Source organism: Danio rerio, chromosome 14 (assembly GCF_052040795.2).
Source record: "Danio rerio strain M-AB ecotype USA chromosome 14, GRCz13ab, whole genome shotgun sequence".
NCBI classification, from domain to species: domain Eukaryota; kingdom Metazoa; phylum Chordata; class Actinopteri; order Cypriniformes; family Danionidae; genus Danio; species Danio rerio.
The window spans coordinates 54,238,965-54,261,502 of NC_141034.1; the positions used below are offsets into that span (position 1 = coordinate 54,238,965).

At 36.8% G+C, this 22,538-nt stretch overlaps 2 protein-coding genes and 1 long non-coding RNA gene across 8 annotated transcripts in view; 2 read left to right on the forward strand and 1 right to left on the reverse strand.

Annotated features, from left to right (window-relative positions):
- Window positions 1-22,538, forward strand: part of nsd1a (nuclear receptor binding SET domain protein 1a) — a 1,446,438-nt gene that overhangs the window by 563,666 nt on the left and 860,234 nt on the right. The window lies entirely within an intron of this gene.
- The window catches only part of tspan17 (tetraspanin 17), a 62,439-nt gene that overhangs the window by 28,946 nt on the left and 10,955 nt on the right, over window positions 1-22,538 (forward strand). For 4 of the 6 annotated variants that reach the window (XR_015506632.1, XR_015506633.1, XM_087280180.1 and 1 more), the window contains 4 exon segments: window positions 3,675-3,821; window positions 6,292-6,462; window positions 10,725-10,850; window positions 12,441-12,488. Coding sequence is in view for 3 of the 6 variants with exons in the window: in XM_087280180.1 (XP_087136306.1) it covers window positions 3,675-3,821; window positions 6,292-6,462; window positions 10,725-10,850; window positions 12,441-12,488 (492 nt within the window). In the remaining 3 variants the exon portion in view is untranslated. 6 annotated transcript variants of the gene reach the window in all.
- LOC147840933 (uncharacterized) lies at window positions 4,503-11,655 on the reverse strand. The gene is made up of 3 exons (XR_015508055.1): window positions 10,434-11,655; window positions 8,526-9,266; window positions 4,503-7,469 (listed from the first exon to the last, which is right to left on the reverse strand). It is a non-coding gene; the product is annotated as an uncharacterized LOC147840933 (long non-coding RNA).

Below are 22,538 nucleotides of genomic sequence, written 5' to 3' on the forward strand. Positions count from 1 at the left end.
CTGAGCGAAAAAATACTTCACTGCATCACTATTTTTGATAAATAGATTTTTGTACCTTAATTGGGTTCCAGATGCAGTTTATAAACTTGTAGCGGAGTTTGATATTCCATTACGCTGCATTTTTGAAGTTTGCAATCGGGTGCTCTCTGTTTACGCAACGTTAGCTCTGTTAGCGCGCTAATTTAGACAATAGACTGTTGACAGAGTAACGTTAACGTTCGTTTATAAAGGTTAAAACGATGCTTTTGCAGTTGTGTCGAATAGTATGCACCTATGGGAGTTATATGGTACGTCTACATTACTGTCTTTTGCAGACAGCAAGATATATGCTATAGGCTAGTTAACCTTAGCATAGCTTCCCGTCACTTTTTATTAACTTGAAACTTCTCAAATACATTTGGGCACCCGAATAGAAAAAGAGTGAGAGTGCTGCTGAGCCATTTCTTGGTCCTCCACCAGTCAAAAAAAAAAAAAAAACATGTTCTTTGTGGAAGCATTTTACAGTCAGTGGAGCTGCAGATAAAACAAACTGATACTGTATAATGTTTACAAAAGTGAAATCAGCAGAGGCAGAGATATTAAACATTTGTCAACATCTTCTATACATAATCATTCATTTCTTTTTGGCTAAGTCCCTTTATCAATCTGGGGTTGCCACAGTGGAATGAACCACCAATTTATCCAGCATATGATTTACACAGTGGCTGCCCTTCCAGCTGCTACCCAGCACTGGGAAACATCCATACACTCTCTTTCACACACATACAATAGGGACAATTTAGCTTACCCAATTCACCTGTATTGCATGTGTTTGGACTGTGGGGGAAACCGGAGAACCCGGAGGAAACCCACGCCAACATGGGGAGAACCCAGTCAGGGCTCGAACCAGCAACCTTCTTGCTGTGAGCCGACAGTGCTACTCACTGTGCCACTGCGCAACCTTCTATGTAATGTATTATCACATGCACTAAAAGCATCCTCTCCTGATACTGTCTGTGAACCCCCCACAAGCATCAATCCCCTCAATCAGCACAGCTATGCCCTGCTAAATCCTCCACAAGCACCAAACCATCAACACAGCCACATTCTGCCCCAGCAAGTCAGTTTCAAACATAAAAACAAAAAACAAACTTTGTGTCTGTTTTGTGGCTGGCAGATGATAATAGCAGGGCTGTATCTTTTAGTATTATATAGAATACTTTTGTTCTGCCAGATCTCCCAGGCAGGGGTTTATTTAGATTTATTTAGTTAATTTTAGTTTTTGGAATTCTGTGCATTGGAAAGAAGTTCTTTCAGAAGAAGAACAGTTTTTTGAAGTATTATTTGTTTTTATTCTGTCTATTCAGTATCCTTCAACAAGAACGGTGGTGGTGGGGTTCATAATATTCACAATGGGATTTTATTAGTTGTTGGTTTAACCATGGATGAGATAATGGCTTCTATGTTATTTTCTTTTCAATGACATTTCTTATCACATGTTCAAAAACAACAGCCAATATTGCATATCTATAATTTATATAATGGGTATAATTAAACAATACTTTCACTATAACGTAAATTAGAAGTGTAATAGAAAAATAATATATTTTTGCGCCATTTGAATTTTACTCGAATACAAATACAAATACTTTTCCCCCCTTAACAAATACAAATACCGGCTGCTCCGCACATCCCTATATATATATATATATATATATATATATATATATATATATATATATATATATATATAATTGATTTTTTGTTCCTACTATGTTTATAAGGTGACTATTTTACCATCAGTGCATGCTGATGCTGTTGGAAAATTATGGCACAATTTACACTTTTTGCAATATTAACATGCATATATATATATATATATATATATATATATATATATATATATATATATATAGGCTTATATATTATTTTGCACGTTAATAATGCAAAAAGGGTACATTGTGCCATAATTTTTCCATCCACAGTCCATGCACTGATGGTAAAATAGTCACCCTAAAAACACAACTAATACTTTATATATATATATGCGCCTCATTCATTGCTACATTCATTTATTCATGGCGCTGCGCCTCACTAAAATTCATTCCCGCCACGGCTACATTACATCTTCTCATTCAAAACATTCAGTTGTTGTTGTTTTTTAGTAGCGGGTTGTAATCGCACCAAAGCGTATAAAATGTAAGTGAATTATAACAGAGCAAATGTTCTGTAATCGTAGTAGTGCTGTGCATTATTTGTTTAACCCTTTAAGGTTACATACTGACTGACTGAGTGACAGGGCAAAGAGATTTGCATGCTCGTTTTACATGAATGGGATCTCGACTAGTAATACTGCGCTCATGACATTTGTCATTGAAATAACACCATAGGGAGTTGGAAGATCCGTGTAAAAGGCCTGCCATCACAGCTGGAATAAATCCTGGATTAAAAACTGAAATATATACTTTCAGACTCAATGACGTTTGTAACTGTTTATTAAATGATAAAAAATTTGCATATTTAGTAAACTGCCCCTTTAAAACCCTTAAAGCATTGAGAGCATATGCAAGGCATCTTTAATTCATTTGCATTGCAGTTTTATGTGTCTGTTATATTTCTGTTTGCAGTGCCGCGCAGCTCAATAAGGCTTTGTATTTATCGTCACCGTTCTCTCTCTCTGATTTGTCAGAAAAGGTCACCCTCGCTGTTATGTATTCATGCATGAAAGGTGAATGTAATTTCTTCACACTAATTCGAGGCGACTTAATGAATCTAGAAGTCAATTGGCTGATTAATAGCCTGGAAATTGCTCCATTTGAGTCGTTGATTGTTCTGCTAAAAGACACGTGTAGGCCATAAGGCACTTTGTATTAATGTCAGCCGATTAAGGAACATCTTGGTAGCTCTGTGTAAATAATTAATAAAGTGGTTCCTTTTTTAATTTGCTAAATGTTAATCACAGAAAAAAAGCACCAGACTGAAGGTGTTGAATGTGATTATTGCGAATTACGTTTATTTTGTGTTCAAGGAGATTTCAAGCATATTCCTTTTTGTTTTTAAAGCAAGCAGTGCCTATGATATAAACATTTTCCACACCTGCCTTAATAAAACTGACTGATTATATTCGTATTTAAATTCTTCATTAATAATCGAAAGAATAAGTTAAGAAGAAATTCCTAATTACACTTATCAACGGCCACTTTATTAGGTACACCTTACTAGTAAGGGGTTGGATCCCCTTTTGCCTTCAGAACTGCCTTAATCCTTCGTGGCATAGATTCAACAAGCTACTGGAAATAATCCTCAGAGATTTTGCTCCATATTGAAATGTAGCATCACACAGTTGCTGCAGATTTTGTCGGCTGCACATCCATGATGTGAATCCCCCGTTCCACCACATCCCAAAGGTGCTCCATTGGATTGAGATCTGATGACTGTGGAGGACAATATATGTGGTCAAAAAGGGATGGACATGGTCAGCAACAAAAATTTCATTTTTTGGGAGAACCATCCCTTTAATGAGCTGCTGGTGAAAATGTCAAACAATCAAAGATCACAGATTTTAGACTAGGATTACAGGAATATTTTAGGATTTCCCAAATTTGTCTCAGACTATCAAAACTTGGGTTTTACTTACAGGATTGTAAGGTCAGGATGTGGACTCAGCAGCTCTGTCTGATGTGTGTGCTCTACAGGGAGTGCTGTCCAACATTTCCTCCATCACAGATCTGGGCGGCTTCGACCCCGTCTGGCTCTTCATCGTTGTGGGAGGGGTGATGTTCATCCTGGGGTTTGCAGGATGCATCGGTGCGCTGCGGGAGAACACTTTCCTGCTTAAATTTGTGAGTTTTTGCACTGTTGTGAATTCTCTTGGCATTTCATTTCCTAAAGCATTTTGAAACTCCAAGAACACCATGTTTCATTAAAGCAAACCTTATTTGCAGAATATGTAAAGCTGGTCAACTTTTAATTTTAGGGTAATAAGCAAATGCTCCTGTTTTTTTACATAAACCGTTTCCACTAAACAAAATAGCAGTGCATTTCAATTATTCAGTCATTCATTCATTCATTTTCCTTCTTGTACGACAAAAAATAGATATTGTGACGCCTTTTCCCGACTGGTTTTGTAGTCCAGGGTCACATATATTAAATATAATAATAATAATTTAAAATTTTATTTGTATAGCACTTTTCCAACGTACATGCAGCCCAAAGTGCCTCATAAACAACAACAAAAAAAGCATTAAAATAGACCACATAAACTTGACACATACTCCAGTAAAAGCATTCATGTACACAAAATAAAAGCATATATCCCCACGATCACACACACAATAGTCCTTACATATGCAAGCACACATCATACATGCATACATACATAAACCTACATGTAGATAAAATGCATACACCTTACAAACTTGGTGTACACCTCACAAATACTAAGGCAAGGCAAGGCAAGTTTATTTATATAGCACATTTCATACACAGTGGCAATTCAAAGTGATTTACATAAACAGGAATAAAAGAAACAAGTAAAATAAAAATAAAAACAAATAATAAAAATGAGTAAAAAAACACACAAAAACAAGTAAAATGTGATATAAAAGAATGAAGAAGAAGAGAAAAACATAATAGTGCGATATGTGGGACGCAGCACAGTGCTCATTCAGTAAAGGCACAGCTAAACAGATATGTTTTCAGTCTGGATTTGAACATGCCTAATGTTGGAGCACATCTGATCATTTCTGGAAGCTGATTCCACCAGCGAGGGGCGTAGTGGCTGAAGGCAGATTCACCATGCTTTGACTGAACTCTTGGAACTACTAGTTTATATGATCCTAAAGATCTGAGTGATCTGTTGGGTTTGTATTCAGTCTGCATATCTGTAATGTATTTAGGTCCTAGGCCATTTAGTGAATACTAGGGGATTCTTTCACTTCAAGAGGAAGATAGTTCCAAATTTTAGGAGCATAATGGCTAAAAGAAGTGCCGCCAGATCGAATCAGATTTACAGAGTAAAATTCTAAAAGTCCTGTGCTAGAAGAGCGTAGCAAACGGTTATGATGATATTTTGATAAACAGTCGGAGATGTAGGAAGGTGTCATGTTGTGGAGTGCTTTATAAGCTAATAAAAGAATCTTAAAATCTATCCTTTGGTGCGCAGGTAACCAGTGTAATTCTATTAATACTGGTGCTCTCGTTTCTTGACAAACATCAGATGATTACAATTAATGAATGCACAGACTACTCAAACATACAATTTAAAATATCTTAAGACCCTAAATCAGGAAGAAATTAACGTTGTAACAAACAAAATTAAAATTGTTAAAAATAAATAAATAAAAACATTACAATTGTTGTATCTCAGTATGATGACTTCTGTGAAATAAAAATTTAACAAACTTTAGTTAAAAATAAAACATTGGGCAATATTACTGTGTATAGTGGGAGAAATAAATATTGTACGTCACTATTTTTCTCAGAAAACATATTTTTAAAGGTGTTGTTGACTTAAAATTTTCATCAGTTGTTAGTAACAACCAACGAAATCCATATATGAAAAGAAAACAAATCGAATTAGTTTACCAATTAAGTTATGTGTGATAAAATAAAATGGCATAGGGAAAAACTATTGAACACATGAAGAAAGGGAGATGCAGAAAGTCTGTGCAAGCCCAGACAGCAGCTAAAATCTCTCAGTAGTTCTTCAGCAACCCTCTGCCATTTGTCAGTGTAAGTTAATATCAGCTGATTTAGTCCAACATCTACATTAGCAGGAGGATGAAGATGAAACCAGGGTGAACATTTCAACAAGAAAACAATCCAAAACATAGCCAAAGAAACTCTCAGATGCTTTCAGAGAAAAAAAAAATCAAGCTGTAGAATGGCCCAGCCAGTCACCTGATCCGAATCCAATAGTGAATACAAAATAAAGCTCAGATTTGTTTGACAAGACACACAAAACCATTAGGGTTTTGACATTTTGTTGAAGTGATTGTAAAAATCACACCTAAACAATGCATGCGACTTTATTCTTCGTATGAGAGGTGTCTTTAAGCTGCCAAAAAATGCCATTCATCAACATTATTTTGTCATATAAAAATTAGGGAATTTTTTTTTGTCTTCAAATAAAACAATGCAAAAACTTCATCATCAAAATCTCTACTACGACGGGCTACTTTGGCCTTTCCAGTATATATTGCAATTGCTCTATATTGTGGTTGCACTTAATGAAAAACTGCTTTAAGTATTATGAAGTATTATTTCCATTAAAAAAGTGTTTATTCCTCAATCTGTGTGTTTTTCTTCAAGTTTTCAGTGTTTCTGGGCCTCATCTTCTTCCTGGAGCTCACTGCTGGCATTTTAGCCTTCGTCTTTAAAGACTGGATCAAAGACCAGCTGAACTTCTTCATCAACAACAATGTTAAAGCATATCGGGACGACATTGACCTCCAGAACCTCATTGACTTTGCTCAAGAATATGTGAGTCAGCCTTTTATGCTGCACTGTGGTGTTTGTTTCCAGTGAGACTGGTATAATAAATGTGCACTTGAAAGTATGAGTCATCATCCTGCATACTTGGCAAAAAAAGAAGTCATATCTGTATATTTTGTGCAACACAGAATTCATTGGAAATACATACTTTTTTGTGGAAAAAAAAGTGTCCTTAAACATACAATTATCTGCAGTTTCTAGGTAGAATGAACACTGGGGGCAAAATGACGACAACCACTTTTATTATTTTCACACTAATGATGTTTACAGGGACATATTATTGATGATTATAGGATTATTTTCATGCAGTTCCTTGCACAATCCCAAAATAAACATCACAAAACATCTTATTAATATCTGTCATTTGTAATGAGCACGACGCCTGTCTATCTCCATGTGGACAACTTTTCAGGTGTGGTCAGTTTGCTCTTGGCTTATTTTGTACAGTGTTGTGCTGCAGAGTGCATGGGTTTGAGACCGGAAAAACATGCTTCCACAAAAGAGATAAAAGCAATTGGCAAATTAAGGTAAAACTATGTGTTCGCAGTGCACTTTTTTCTTACGTCTGCTTTTCAAAACACCATTTGTTAGGTTTAAGGAAGGGTTTAGCTCAGTAGTTCGCTGGCTGATCTGTATGAAAAGCTCTGCTTTCTCCTGGATTTAAATAAGAAGGAACATACAACAAAATGTACTTAAAGTAACACATTTCAGATTAGCACAAATGCAGACAGTGCCCTCTTGTGGATTTGTCATCTAAAATGTGCAACAAAACATACCTGGAGTAATGTATTTTAGGTTTAAAAAACAGTAGCTTATATTTTCAATAAGCCTGGGCTGATGGTTTGCAAATTGTCTCATTGTTTCCATGTTTTTATATTTGAATTTATAAAAAAATAATAATATTTAAAATTTTTGGTCACACTTTACATTAAGATTTCATTAGTTAATAATAATAATTCCTTACATTTATATAGTGCTTTTCTAAGCACTCAAAGCTAGGGTTGTAACAATATAGCGGTATGACGGTCTACCACGATTTGAACGTGCACGATTATCATACCATGAACAATTGCATATCAACGGTTTTAACCCTTAAAGACCGAGACAGCCGCCCGCGGCTAAAAATAAGTATTGCTCTTAAATGTTTAATAACTTTTGATCTGCTGATCCGATTCATACAATTCAAAGATTGGCATAAAGAAGAGAACAGCTTTCCAGTGCTGTATCACATAACATTCGCGGACTTTCAGAGGCTCCGGAATCAGTGCGGTTACGTCATCAACATTTGACAACGCTGATTTGACAAAGAAACACTCGTCACTGTGTCTCCGGACAAATCAGACATGATATATTGATGCATTGTCCCTCCTCCATGCCCAGATTGGTTCAAACTCGCTATATCACAACCAATAAGCATAGGTTTCGCTTTTGTTTGTGGAGCAACAATGAGCTTTTTGAACAACACGGAATTAGAGATAGGCATACATTCAAAACGCAAAAAAAAAGTTTTGCATGAAATAATTCTCATACTAAGTACTTTTGCATGCACAGCAGCACAGAAACATGACAAAACAGTGACACAGCAAAGACGAACTGCTGCTCTTGCTGTTTTCAAAAGACGCAAATGAAGGTGCAGCTGTTTGTCTGCATTGCATACAACCATATCCAAATCCATATCCACAGACAACCATATCCATGCTGGCACATAAAACCTGAGGATGTTCCATATTGAATCTAGTTTCGTTATGTAACTATTTATAGTATAGTAAATATTTATATCTATTTTTTACTGAGGATTTGCACCATGTTTATTTGGACTTTATTTGGACTTTGACACATTATTTATTATTTTATTATTTTTTTATTTGTTCACTTTAAGTGGTGTTGTTTATAGTAACTGAAAATATATTATTTGGAAAAAGTCAAATTTGCTTCACTGTTCTATTATTTTGTAACATTTGTAACATACCGTATACCGCGAAACCGCCAAACCATGGTATTGTTTTAGACGATTATCATACCGTAAAAAATTCATACCGTTACAACCCTACTCAAGCGCTTTACACAGTGGGGGGATTCTCCTCATCCAACCCCAGTGTGTAGCATCCACCTGGATGACACGACGGCAGCCATTTTGTGCCAGACCGCACACCACACACCAGCTGATTGGTGGAGAGGAGACAGAGTGATTAAGCCAATCATGATATGGGGATGGTTAGGAGGCCATGATGGACAGAGGCCAGTGGGCAGATTTGGCCAGGATGCCGGGGTTAAACCCCTACTCTTTTTCGAAAGACATCCTGGGATTTTTAACCACCACCAAGAGTCGGGACCTCAGTTTAACGTCTCATCCGAAAGATGGCGCTCACTTAGCAGTATAGAGTCCCCGTCACTATACTGGGGCATTAGGACCCACACAGACTGCAGGCTGGGCGCCCCCTGCTTAATATTAGTTACTGTAATAACTGTTGTGAACTAAGTATGAACAATACTTGTGGAGCATTTATTATTCATCAATCAAGTTCAACATTTAATAATGCATTAATAAAATCCAAATACATGCTTCTTAATATGTTAGTAAATGCTTTAATTAACTATTACAACATTTTTATATCCTGCTCATTGGTGTCCAATGAAACAACATCACTTTATTGCTTTTCGGTATGAACAGTATTGCCTCATATCGTACCATCAAAAAAAACAAAAATGATATAGCTTCTAGTCCTAACTTTATAGATGGAAAAAGTTGGTAACACTTTAATTTAAATATCAGTTCACAATATTAACATAGACTGTAAAATATATGGACGTAGTATCCGTGACGTCACCCATAGGTTTCTAAAGAGCGCAAAAGAAGACACAAGTAGGCGCGGCCAACCGTCACCATTTTGTTCGCGCATCATCACACCCACGGCGGGAGACCAAACAAGGGCAAAGAGGCGGAGAGTGAGCGGAGCTACAGACACCTGCTGTCATTTAGCTTGGACCTGGTTCAGACACACTTTACTTTGGGAGAAATGCTTAATACTTTATCACCTGTGACTCGTTTGTATTCTGACCACTTGTGCTTGGTTGTACACTATATCAATAAAGTGTTTAGACTTTTAAAAACACTGCTGTAATACATTGAGCCACTAAACATTGTTCTTATGACGTTTTTCAACAGGAGAAAACGCAAATTACTTCCAAACACTTCAGATAGTCTGTTAGTTAATGTAAGACTATTGATGAAATCCAGCATAACACTGTATGACAACGCTTCAGATGACTGATCTAGAGCCTACAGCTAATCAATTGGTCAGATTCTGAAGTGCATTACAGCTCTAAATATATATATAAACGATAAATGATCTTAAATAAAACAAATACATGTATAGAGATGGTATATAAGTATATAACTTTACTCACATGGGAAACGGAGGCCACGTGAATGGTTTGTGAGCACAATTAAGTGCACTCAGCATGCCATGCCATCTGATAATTGTAGGAAACAAGTCCAAAAGGCAGTTGAGTGTGTAAAGCCACATAAAACAACACAGAAATACGATAAATATGCCGAGTTCAGTGGCTAATCTGCAGGATTCAGCTGAGGTGACGTGACGGCGACCAACGAGACCTAGCTGTCACTCAAGTGGCCACGCCCTTAAATATGCAAACTTAATATAACTTAATATAAAGGAAACGGATAAGTTATAAAAAAATTCACCCCCCCCCCCCCCACAGTTGTCATGAAGGGTAATATTAGCTGTATTAACCAAAATCTTTGTTTTGTACCAGGCTGTAAACACTTTTTTTTCTGCTGTAAAGTTGGCCATTCTAACAGTGGGCTCAATTGAAATTTGCTCTAGTTTGGAGCCAGGAGTGGCCAGGACTAGCGGAATTTCGGATGAATTGCAGTTTTAGTTACTTCCGTATTGGCTTCCTGAGAGAGAGCGGGAGGTTACCGCATAAATATTTACAAAGCTTTAACCAACTGCTTAATAAATTACTAATTAGCTCAATATTAATACTAATAGTGGAAAAAGTGGAAGTTGGGTTTAGATTTTGGGTGGGATTAAAGATACAGAATAAGATTACACTATATAACTACTAATAACCAGTTGCCACTTAATAATAGGCAGGTAATAAACCAGTAGTAGGCTTGAATTGTGACCTAAACTAAAGTGTTTCCCAAAAATTTAATGTATGATGATGATGAAGATGTTGATGATGGTTAATGATGTCATTTTTGATGTCATGTGTCCCAACAGTGGTCGTGTTGTGGTGCTCATGGACCGAATGATTGGAACCTGAACATCTATTTCAACTGCACCGACTTCAACCCGAGCCGGGAAAGGTGTGGTGTTCCCTTCTCCTGTTGCGTCAAAGACCCTGCTGTGAGTTCCAGAAACCATCATTTCCACTGTTTACCTCTTGCTCTTTTCCTGTTAAAGGTTCAGAATGTTACCGCCAACTTGAGTACATTTTCTTCAGTACATTTGAATTCATTCATAGAGCTTACTAAAAGATTTAAAGATCCCATGAAATATAGTAAAGTTTTTAGGACATCAATAAGCTAGTGTTCACCAAAACAGTGACAAAATTCGCGTTTAATGCTGATGTAAACATGTAAAGCTCAACAGTAGATCAACAGTTTTATTGACTTCATACTTTGGTTTCTCATCAAATCTTCTGACCAATCAAATGCTCTGACATGCCCCGCCCCCTTCAAGACGCTTCTCATTGACTTTTCATTTGTTGAACTTAAGTTCAATCACTCTCGCTGGCTGAGCTGAAAGAAAAAACAAATTGCTATTGGCTGTTTTTTTGAAAAGGGAAGGAGCTACTATGGTCAATTCTAACCCTTAGCCTGTTCCCTTACCCTCTAAAGGGGTAGGGGTTTCCCAATTTTCGTTAGCTTGAAGGTTTAGGGCTTAGGGATAGTTGTTGAAATGGAGATTTTCCAGCATCACACTAGAAACCGAAACGTTCCAGAATATAATTGGAATAACTACAGTAGTCGCGATCGTCGATCTCATATGTAGTAAGGCAAGGCAAGTTTATTTATATAGCACATTTCATACACAGTGGCAATTCAAAGTGCTTTACATAAACAGGATTAAAAAAGACAAGTTTAGAAACATAACATGCAGACAATAAAAATGATTTAAAAACAAATTAAAATGAGTTAAAATAGGTTATAAAAGAATGAAAAAGAAACCGAAAAACATAATAGTGGAATCTGTCGGACGTAGCACAGTGCTCATACAGTAAAGGCACAGCTAAACAGATGTGTTCTCAGTAGTTTCAGTAGTAGGAGATTGCGATGACATATGATGACGTGTGCAGGTGTTGTATTGCTGTAGTGTTTCTTAGGGTTACATTTTAAAGCCCTTCCCCTTCACACTCTGTTTTACGGGCTAAAGGGAAGAGGGAAGGGGTGCAAAAATAGAATTGGGATAGGGCCTATATGTCCCGCCCTCTATTCATGTTTGGGTTGAGATTGCATCAAACATTGAATAAAACTGCCCATTTTAAATCGCTTCATTGCACCTGTAATGGGGGTTTGTGTGAAACGCTGTTCTGTTTTATTGTGACAATAGAATGCATGCAGTTCTGGGTTGCAGTACAGTTGCAAGATTTAGATAGTTCTTAGAAATAGTCAGATTTGCAAAATAGTTTAGAATTTTCAACATCTCAATTTTCCATTTTATTATTTGCAAGATTTTTTCCTCAAACTTTTTATCATTTTAAAAATGTTTTATTCTAAAAATTCAGATCTGTCCTGTAAATTAAATTCTGTAAAAAGGCTCAACCATTTTTCATCCTATTCTAACCATCTGCTTGTTTTACAACGTTGTGTTCTGTGCTTCCTTTGTGTTTAATATTATTTTTGTTTTTATTTTTTATTCATTTTATTTATTTATTTTTTTCAATTTTCATTATCAATTTTTGAACATGAGCATGTTCTTTTGGTCTTTCTTTAGGAGGATGTGCTGAATACACAGTGTGGATATGATGTGCGGCTTCAAGTGGTGAGTGTATTACCACTTTCTTATCTTCCTGAAAATAATAATGATAAGTTACACAGTTTGTATTGAAAGAGAGAAACAGATAACTAGGCCCACATGAAATCTGTGTGCACAAAAGTCCACATATTTTAGCTAGGGTTGCCACCCATCCCTTAAAATACGGAATTGTCCCGTATTTAAGAATGAAATTGCCCGTCCCGTTTTGAATCAACAAGGAATAGGCTTTGTCCTGTATTTTTTTAAGTAGCTTTTCATGCAAATCAACCCACACACATTTTATGAAGATGCCTCATTTCCTACTTTTGATTGGGTAATACTTGATGTCATCGTTCGTTTGATTGGTCTTTGTCTAGTGAGGAGGGCGGGTCTTTAAAGCAGAGTCTGTCAAGTCTTGACAGGGAGTAAAGGCATATGCGTCTTCAGGTAACCCCCAGCATCTGAAAGTTTCAGCGTTTAAACGCAAGCAACTGCAAAAGTACTGCAAAGAGTGGGAGAAAACATATACACTGAAATAAATTATTCAAAGATGATTCCTTGGATTTACTCAATTTTTTTGTTAAGTGGTTGTAAACAATTTAATTGTGTTGAATTTAAACAAGCAAATTAAGTTGAACATTATTCAATTTCATTTGTTTGTTTAAATTCAACACAAATAAATTGTTTGCAACAATTCTGCATGCAACACTTTTCTCAGTTTACCTGGCTGCAGAGTGTTTTTTATTATGAGTGAATTATTATCAAGCCAACTGCACGATTTGTCGGAGGGTGTTCTCTGTGGCTCTGTCGTGTGACAGCATGCCTCCGGAGAGCAGCAATCCCGCAATGACAGAGCTCACAAAAATCAAAGCCCAGTCAGACAGTTCTTCATACCCCAAGTCTCTCCCGAAGCAGACATGGTAATGACAGTGACCCAGTCTGTGAAAATCTAGCTGGAGTCTTTTTTGTTATTGTAATTTACTACATGGAATAAAGAACAGTCTGTGAAAATAATACAAATATATGTATTTAATATCAACTGAGTAAAACCATGTCAACTACTGAAATCACAGTGAAATGAATGGCTACAATCAAGCGTTATCTCAGAATTAGATCTGGCCTGGTTTTCACACACTGGGTCACAAATTGTAATTTGTAAAACTTGTGTAAATACAGTGCAAGTGGATCATATTCCAATGTAATATTATGATTTGTTTGTTAAGGTTAAGTCAAGCACATAAGCATTCATTTACTACATGAAACATTACATTTAAAGGGCCATGAAGCCCCCTGTTTCAGCAGAATGTTTTCACACCTCTAGTTTGGAAAAAGTCAGGAAAGTGGGCGTGTCTAGCTTTGTTTGGGTGGGAGTGTAGGGGGAGGAAAAATGGGCAGGGTTTGAATAAAAATGTGCAGGGTTTGTAAAAATGGGCAGGGTTTGAATAAAAATGGGCAGGGTTTGAATAAAAATGGGCAGGGTTTGTAAAAAATGGGCAGGGTTTGAATAAAAATGGGCAGGGTTTGAATAAAAATGGGCAGGGTTTGTAAAAACGGGCAGGGTTTGAATAAAAATGGGCAGGGTTTGTAAAAATGGGCAGGAGTTGCCATTTGGGTACGCGCTTCTGACCGAGTACAAACAAACAAACATGCAGGGGAGAGAGTGTGTTTAATGACGGTGGGATGTTTGATACCTCATATATATATATACGTCGTATATGAGAAAAAAGCCTCTGCATTTCTCTGTAACTCAGATGCACTCAGTAGGTCAGAAAGCCGTGTGTGTGTAGACTATCCTGTCACAAAATGTGGCGAAAATTTAACACGACGGTCGGCAATAGTTTGCTTAAAGTGTTCACGTGTTTACACACAGAGAGCAGCATTTACTGCGGATCTTTCAATATTGTAGTGATATTAACGTACTGTAAACTAATTAACATAGAAATCATTTTGACTAAGGTCTGTCTTTAAACACTGAAAGAGTACTGCTGACCATACAAACTATAACTTTGCCATCTGAACGAACAAAGAAAGGGTACTGATTGCACACACTTACCGAATTTGTAGACAGGATAATCAACACATACTGGAGCTGCGTCTTTTTTAAAGGAGACGAGCAGCAAATCCAGATCTCACCATTGATGAGAAATGCTCTCGAGTAAAAAATGTTCCAAACAAACGCATTTCTGCCGCGCGTCGCATGCACTGATCCATACGCGAGTCCTGCAGCGCTCTCATAGAGAGAAAATGAAACAAAACCTTCACATTATGAAAGCAACACTGGCGACCCGTATCCCCAAACAACTCTTATTCTTTTCCCATAACTTTTGGCAACACGGCATGTGTCGTCTCTCTGCCGTCTGAACACTGTTTCAGGTACAGTCTAAGAAAGCTAGCATGCATATTAATGAAGTTGCAGCGCATTCATAATGGAGCATGCTGATTGGTTTGAACCAAGCCATACTCATGAATGAATGCAGCACAATCAGAGACGTAATACGGGACGCCTTGGTACAGACGTCTAGTCCACACGCTGGAATACACGCTATTATCTCATGACCGTGACGCAGCTTCAAAAAATCGTTTCAAACCGGAAATACGAATTTGCTCGAAATAATGCAAAAACAACCAATTTACACTTTTTAGTGAGATATAGGTGTCCTAATAGTGTTTTTAGCAGTGTGGGACTCTTATACGACTGTCAACAGCTCTAAAAATGTGTTTTGGTGTTTCGTGACCCTTTAATACATTAACAGACAACATAATACCCATGTAAAGAAATTAAACTAGTAAATTGCAACTTTCCATATTTCTAAATTAGAAATAGGCTATTTGAAAACTTTACTATCTAATATTTGTAGCTAGATTATGTATGTGCTGTTTCCATGTTTGGATAGGTGTTACTGCAAATAATGACAAATAAATTAGCCAAAATCTGTTTTCAATTCCACCCTTTACAATTAGGTTCATTAGTATTTTCTCCTCGCCTCAGCACCTGAGTTGACGCAGGTGTACCACACTATTAAACATAACACCAGCTATATCAGTGCTGCAGAGAAAGAGAAAAGAGAAAGACTGACTTCATCTGTTTACACATAATTCAATAAAAGACATTTTATTTTAATGTCCAAGTGTTCATACTTTCCTGAAAACGTATTTTAAGTTGGAATTCACCCCCACTGACGGGCCAGGATTAGGAATTCAGAGGCCTCTGGGCACAATGTCTTGTAGGCCCCCTACCTAGCCGCACCCCTATAGTTGAATAAAAAAAAAGATTAATATTATATTTGTTAAATAAAATTAATCTAAATTGTATTGCCCGCATAAAAAAACATTATATACAGTACAAATATTTCTAGTCTACAAAGATTTAACTTATTTTTTAAGCATTTAAAGCACACTTTGAAAAAAAAAAAACTAAAACATCTAGTAAAAATTAATGGATTTTAATATACGTGTTCAAGTTCACTGAAGCAGTTCTAAAATTATATCTAAGAGTTTTTTGATGGATAACTTTTACAAACTTAAAATGCATATTGTGTGGATATAACACCTCTGTTTTTGCTTATCAGCCTTTTTGTTGGAGGCCCCCAATGTCAGGGTTCTGCCACTCTGGTCATGTAAATTCTTGTTTTGTTGGCAGAATCCGGACACTAGTCATGTCTAATCCTGTCCTGTTGTGCTCGGCTCAAGTTTTCTTGGGTCGAGCACTTGTTTCTGTCATTGTGTGTGTCTCCGTGTTTGTGTGCGCCTTCGTGGGTGTGCGCAGAGCATGCGCGCTCCCGCTTTATGCGACCGCGCGGGCTCTGCGTCCCTCCGACACACGCGCGCTCTTGTACTCGTGTTTGTGTTTTCGTCTGTCTGCAGCGTGGTGTTTCATTCCCAGCGTCTCAATCCAGTTGGTTTCGGTTTTGGTCGGCGCTGGGATAAAACATGCAGCACAACACTGAAGCACACAACAAAAGCACGTGACTACAATGTAAACACCAAGCCACGTGCTTTGACAGACGCAAGACACGAGCACACGATGAATGAAAACACTCACCGTGCGCTCACACATGCAGTGTGAGCGCACGGTGAGTGTTTTCATTCATCGTGTGCTCGTGTCTTGCGTCTGTCAAAGCACGTGGCTTGGTGTTTACATTGTGGTCACGTGCTTTTGTCGTGTGCTTCAGTGTTGTGCTTGTGTTGTCATGAACATGCGGTTAATGAGTTCTCTCATTGGCTGCATGTTCTTGTCCTGTTTAATGTGAGCGCATGGCTTGTCTTGTCGCTGTGTCATGCGCTCTCCCGTCTATTGTCTAGTCCCACCCTCCTTGTTAACTCATTATTAGTTAGTCATGTTCACCTGTTTGTGTCAATTTACTTTTGCTTAATAATCCCCTCATGTTTTTAGTCCTGTGCCAGTTCGCCATCACATGTCGATGTTTGAAGTCTTGTCCTGTCGTGTTTTCAGTCCTCATCCTTGCCAGCCTGCCCAGTCCTGTTTGTTTGCGTATGTATTTGTTTTGGTAATGTTTCCCCCCTCGGGGTAGTTTATTTTGCATTTTATTTTATGTTTATTATTTAATAAATTCCCCATTTTCCTGCACTTGAGTCCTCGCTCCTTTTTCCCCATTTCCCATCCACAACCCTGACACCCAATACCAAAATATGAACTTTAATGCATGATAGTTTGTTACTACATTCACAAAATCATTCCACATAAATCTTCAGATATTTGTACAAAATTCTGGGCAGAGATAGCAAAAAGTTTACACGGATAACTCACACTTATTATTTCAATCAGGAAAAAAGGACAATAGGCTACCTAAATAAAATAATCTGAAACATATTAATTCTCCTCAATATTCAATAAATCATTTAACAGTATTTAAAATCAGCAAATCAATGACAAATATAACAATGAAACAATAATAAGGCCATTTCATAACAAACTATATTTATTATAAACGTCAAGCCTGACCAGATTTCAGTTTGAAACTAGCAGCGTGTGTGAAATGAGCTTTAGAAATACCCATTCAATATTAATCTGGCATTCTGTGCAGGTTTTGCTTGTTTAATTCCAGTAAAGAATGTAAATCCAGCATGCTTCAGATGATAAGAAAACATGGAAAACATGTCAGCTGTAAACACTTCAACATATATTCTTCCAGCTATTTAAACGTGATGCAATGTAGTGTCGGTGCAGCACAGGAGGATTAAGCGCATGAGAGATTCAGACAGTGTTTGAGTTTCTCTTGTTCTCTTTAATAACAGTTTAAGCCTTTTAAAGTGATAATTAGCTTCTAGTTTTAGCCACAGGAAATTGTGGCGCTCTGTAATTGGGAAGTGAGCGACTCCTGCCAGCCTGTGCCTCTCAGTAAAGGGTGGAGTGACACGTTTTACCATGCTCTGAGCTACACAATATATCTGTAGTATCAGATTTGTCAGGAGATCAGTCAGGCAGATGAAAAATATTTACTGAATGCCTGTCAAAAAAGTGTTGCTACATTTTTTCTGCTTTCACCTTGGCATCTTGTAATATAACTTAAAACAATCAAATACAGGCGGAGCAAACCATCACAAACAAAGGGGTAAGGGGGAAATCAGCAAATATACACAACTGAACATATCCAGGGTGTCCATGGAGTCTTAAAAGGTCTTAAATATCAAAAGCTAAATTTTAGATCTTAAAAAGTCTTCACTTAAATATAGTGTTGTAGGTCTTAAAACATTTTAAACAGCTCTTAATATTTCTTTGTCCATGTAAACTTTCCCAATCTGGCCAATGCCTAACAATACACTACCTGGTGCTGAGGTAGGGAGGGAGGTGTCGCGGACACCGCACTCTCTATTCTGCCGCCCTATGCGCGGATATAACTGAGGACACGCGGGTGTCGCGGACCTCTATTCTGCTGCCCTATACGTGGATATAACTGAAGACACGCGGGTGCTGATGGAGGTGTCGCTGATGCCGCCCTCTCTATTCTGTCGTCTATGCGCGAATATATCTGAGGACGCGGGTGGGGAGGGAGATGTCGCGGACATAACTGAGGATGCGGGTGGTAAGGGAGGTATCACGGACGCCGCCCTCTCTATACTGCCGCCTAGGTCGCCTCAATGGACACGCCTGCCCTGATCATTTGGTATCAGAAGTGGCTTATATGAAAGGCAAAGGCCTCTAGATTACGCTTATTATACCACAATAAAATATGATCATGCCTTGATTTTTAATGATTTAATTAGGACAGTAAGGTCTGACTACTTTGACAAAAGTCTTGTCACTGAACAGATATAATGTCCAGTATAGAATATAAAGTCCTGCTGCAGTGGAGACAGAATGAATATCGTGTCTGACTCCATCATGAGCTTGGAGGACTGCATCCATACATCTCTGACATGACTGAAATCACTGATTAATAAAGTCATCTGGAATGGCAAAGAAAGCGTTCCTGCAGGACTCCCAGAGTTCATCAAGATCCTTTGGATTCATCTTCAATGCCTCCTCCTTCATCTTACCCCAGACATGCTCAATAATGTTCATGTCTTGTGACTGGGCTGGCCAATCCTGAAGCACCTTTACCTTCTTTGCTTTCAGGAACTTTGATGTTGAAGTATGAGAAGGAGTGACATCCTGCCATCTTGTTATGTATATTTATTATGTATATATAAATACATGCATGCATATATTTGAGAAAATTTATATTTAGATATATGATTTATATATACAGTTGAATTCAGAATTATTAGCCCGCCTTTCAATTGTTTTTTCTTTTTTTAAATATTTCCCAAATGATATTTAACAGAGCAGGGAAATTTTCACAGTACGTCTGATAATATCTTTTTCTCCTGGAGAAAGTCCTATTTGTTTTATTTCGGCTAGAATAAAAGCAGTTTTAAATTTTTTAAACACAATTTTCAAGTCAATATTTTCAGCCCCTTTAAGCAATATTTTTTTCCCGATAGTCTACAGAACAAACCATAGTTTTACAGTAACTTGCCTAATTACACTAATCTGCCCAGTTAATCTAATTAACCTAGTTAAGCCTTTAAATGCCACTTTAAGCTGTATAGAAGTGTCTTGAAAAATATCTAGTCAAATATTATTTACTGTCATCATGGCAAAAATAAAATAAATCAGTTATTGGAAATGAGTTATTAAAACTATTATGTTTAAAACTGTGTTGAAAAAATCTGCTCTCTGTTAAACAGAAATTAAAGTACAAAAATAAACAGGGGGGTAATAATTAATTCTGACCTCAACTGTACAGTATATGTTACCTATTATATTATTTTAGTATTTTATGATACATTTTAGGATTAATGTAGGTTTGTAGAAGGAAAAATCCAAAATGTCTTCATTGAACATAATTTCTTTTCCGTAATATCCTAAAGATTTTGGCATGAAATAAAATGAATAATTTTGACTCTTGCAATGTATTATTGGCTATCATTGCCACAAATATAATAATACAACATAAGATTTGTTTGGGGGTCCAGTTTCATAAATAATGCAGAAGAAATAAATATTGCAATTTCCATTCGTTCATTCAAAAAAGTATTTCTTTTATTTTAATTTGTTTATTTAATTTTTCATTTATCTATTAGGGATTATGGACAGCAAGAGAACATAATTAGCCACAAACTTCCTCTTTATTCCCTTGGCAGGAGAATGAAAACACAAAATAACAAGAACATCAACACACTGTTATAAATAAATGACATAAAAACTGTAGAACTCTATGCCTAAACTCAATGGACACACATCTGATGCATTGTTAAACAGTATTTCCAATGCATCTTGAACTGTATTCTGAATTATCCCAGTAATTAATAGAAAACGTGCAGTAAATACAACAGCAATACACTATCGTGCAGCACTAATCTGTGTGAATAAGCCTATTATTCACATTTACTCGTCTTTTTTTAATCTTATTTCTTTGAGCAGCAAGTATCGGATGTTTGCTCAAAAAAAAAAAAAAAAAAACTCTGCATTTCTTTGTTCAGCCACTGTAGTAAGTCCTTGAAGAGTAAAAGAAGTTAGCAAATATCATACATCCATTTTCTTCTCCTTTCATCGACTGTTTCTGACTTCCTACCGGTTGGGTGTAACGTTTCTGCACTCCTTTGTGTCTTCTTCCCCGGAGGGACAAAAGCTTCTTTGGAAAACGTGTTTGGGTGGCTCACAAAAGCTGGATTGTGTGGCTTTCTCTTTCAAATGTCACTGACAGCCCCAAATTACACCTTTTCATCTGCCTTCCTTCCCAGAATGCCATAGACAGTAGTTCGAACATTCCTGTTTGACTGTGTAACATAAACTGGATCTTCCGTGTGCTGGGTTTCATGTGGTATTTTCGTTTTTTACTTTTGGCGTGGGATTGAGTTTTCCAGAGAGGATATTTGTTCTCAGATAGATTAAGGCGCAGGTCCGCCCAGGTGAAGGCCTGATTGTTTATCCTAGACTTGTGTAAAGATTAAAGGTCAAGCTGGTGCACAAACTGTGCTGTACGGTGCACTTGAATGAAGATTTTTCTTGTGTGTGTGTGTGTGTGCAACAAAGATGGAGTAAAACAATACAACGGAAAATTGAAAATTAAACTGCAATTGGATGTTTTTTTTCCCCCAGAGTGATAATACAACGGGTAAATAAGTATTGTACACGTCACCATTTTTCTTAGAAACCATATTTCTAAAGGTGCCGTTGACTTGAAATTTTCACCGGATGTTGGTAACAATCAAAGAAATCAATATATACAAAGGAAACAATATTAATTAGTTTACAAATGAAGTTCCGTGTAAAAAAATTAAATGGAGCAGGGAAAAAGTATTGAACACATGAAGAAAGGAAGGTGTAGAAAGACGGTGAAAGCCCAGACAGCAGCTGAGATCTCCCAGTAGTTCTTCAGCAACCCCCTGCCCTTCGACATTGTAAATTAATATTCGCAGCTTCAGTCCAACATCTACATTAGCAGGTGATGAAGATGAAACCGGGACATTTTAGCAAGACAATGATCCAAAACACAGCCAATGAAGCTCTCAGATGCTTTCAGAGAAAGAAAACCAAGCTATGGAATGGCCCAGCCAATCACCTGACCCGAATCTAATAGAGAATACAAAGTAAAGCTCAGATTTGATAGACGAGACCCACAGAATTATCAAGATTTTGACACACTGGTGAAGTGTGTGAAAAACTCAACCCTGAGCAATGCATGTGACTTCATCCTCCATAAGAAAGGCGTCTTTAAGCGGGCATCACCAAAAAAGCCTTTTATTTCAGTAGTTCAGCTCATTCTTCTTGCGTCATTCCATTGTTATTACACATAATTAAGGCCAGACAGAATCTGCGGACATTTTTTGCTATTTCTGCTGAGAATTTGATAGAAAATCTGCAGATTTATGTGAAATGTTTTTGCGAGTTTCATAACTAAAACCTAATATATGAAATAAAAAATATTACATTTTTATTTTTAATTAATGTTTAATGCAAATCCAATTAGATACACTTATTTGGTAAACAAAGCAAGTCTCTCTTATAATATGTCTACTAAAAGATATTACTAAAATATTACTTTACAAACTGTAATGTAAATAAATCATACAAATATTTTAATATTGTTATATCAAAACAATACTAGTGAAATTAATTTAAAAACTGAATAAATCTAAATTTACACACATTTACACAAGTAAATAAATTGACTCAATGATGGGCTAAAAATCTGCGGAAACCTGTGGATTTCTGCGCGCACCGATTCTGTGTGGACCTACACATAACTCATTTTTCAGATTTATTTTGTTTTGTTTTATTTTTATGTTTGTATTGTTTGTGTTTTTACAAGAATCTGGTTCCATTCCATGTCAACAGTTCCTTTTATAAATATTATTCCCAGAAAAAACATGACGTGTTCAATACTTATTTTCCTAGCTGTAAAAGTGAAATGATTTGTATTGAAAGAATGAATATTTACAATAAATAAAAGATTAACCTAAAGGAGAGGAGGAAGTTAGAGGTGCTTAAATCAATATATAATAATGATAATGAATTATTACAAAACTTACCAGCTGTAATAAACTAAACTAAACTAAAAATCAAAAAAA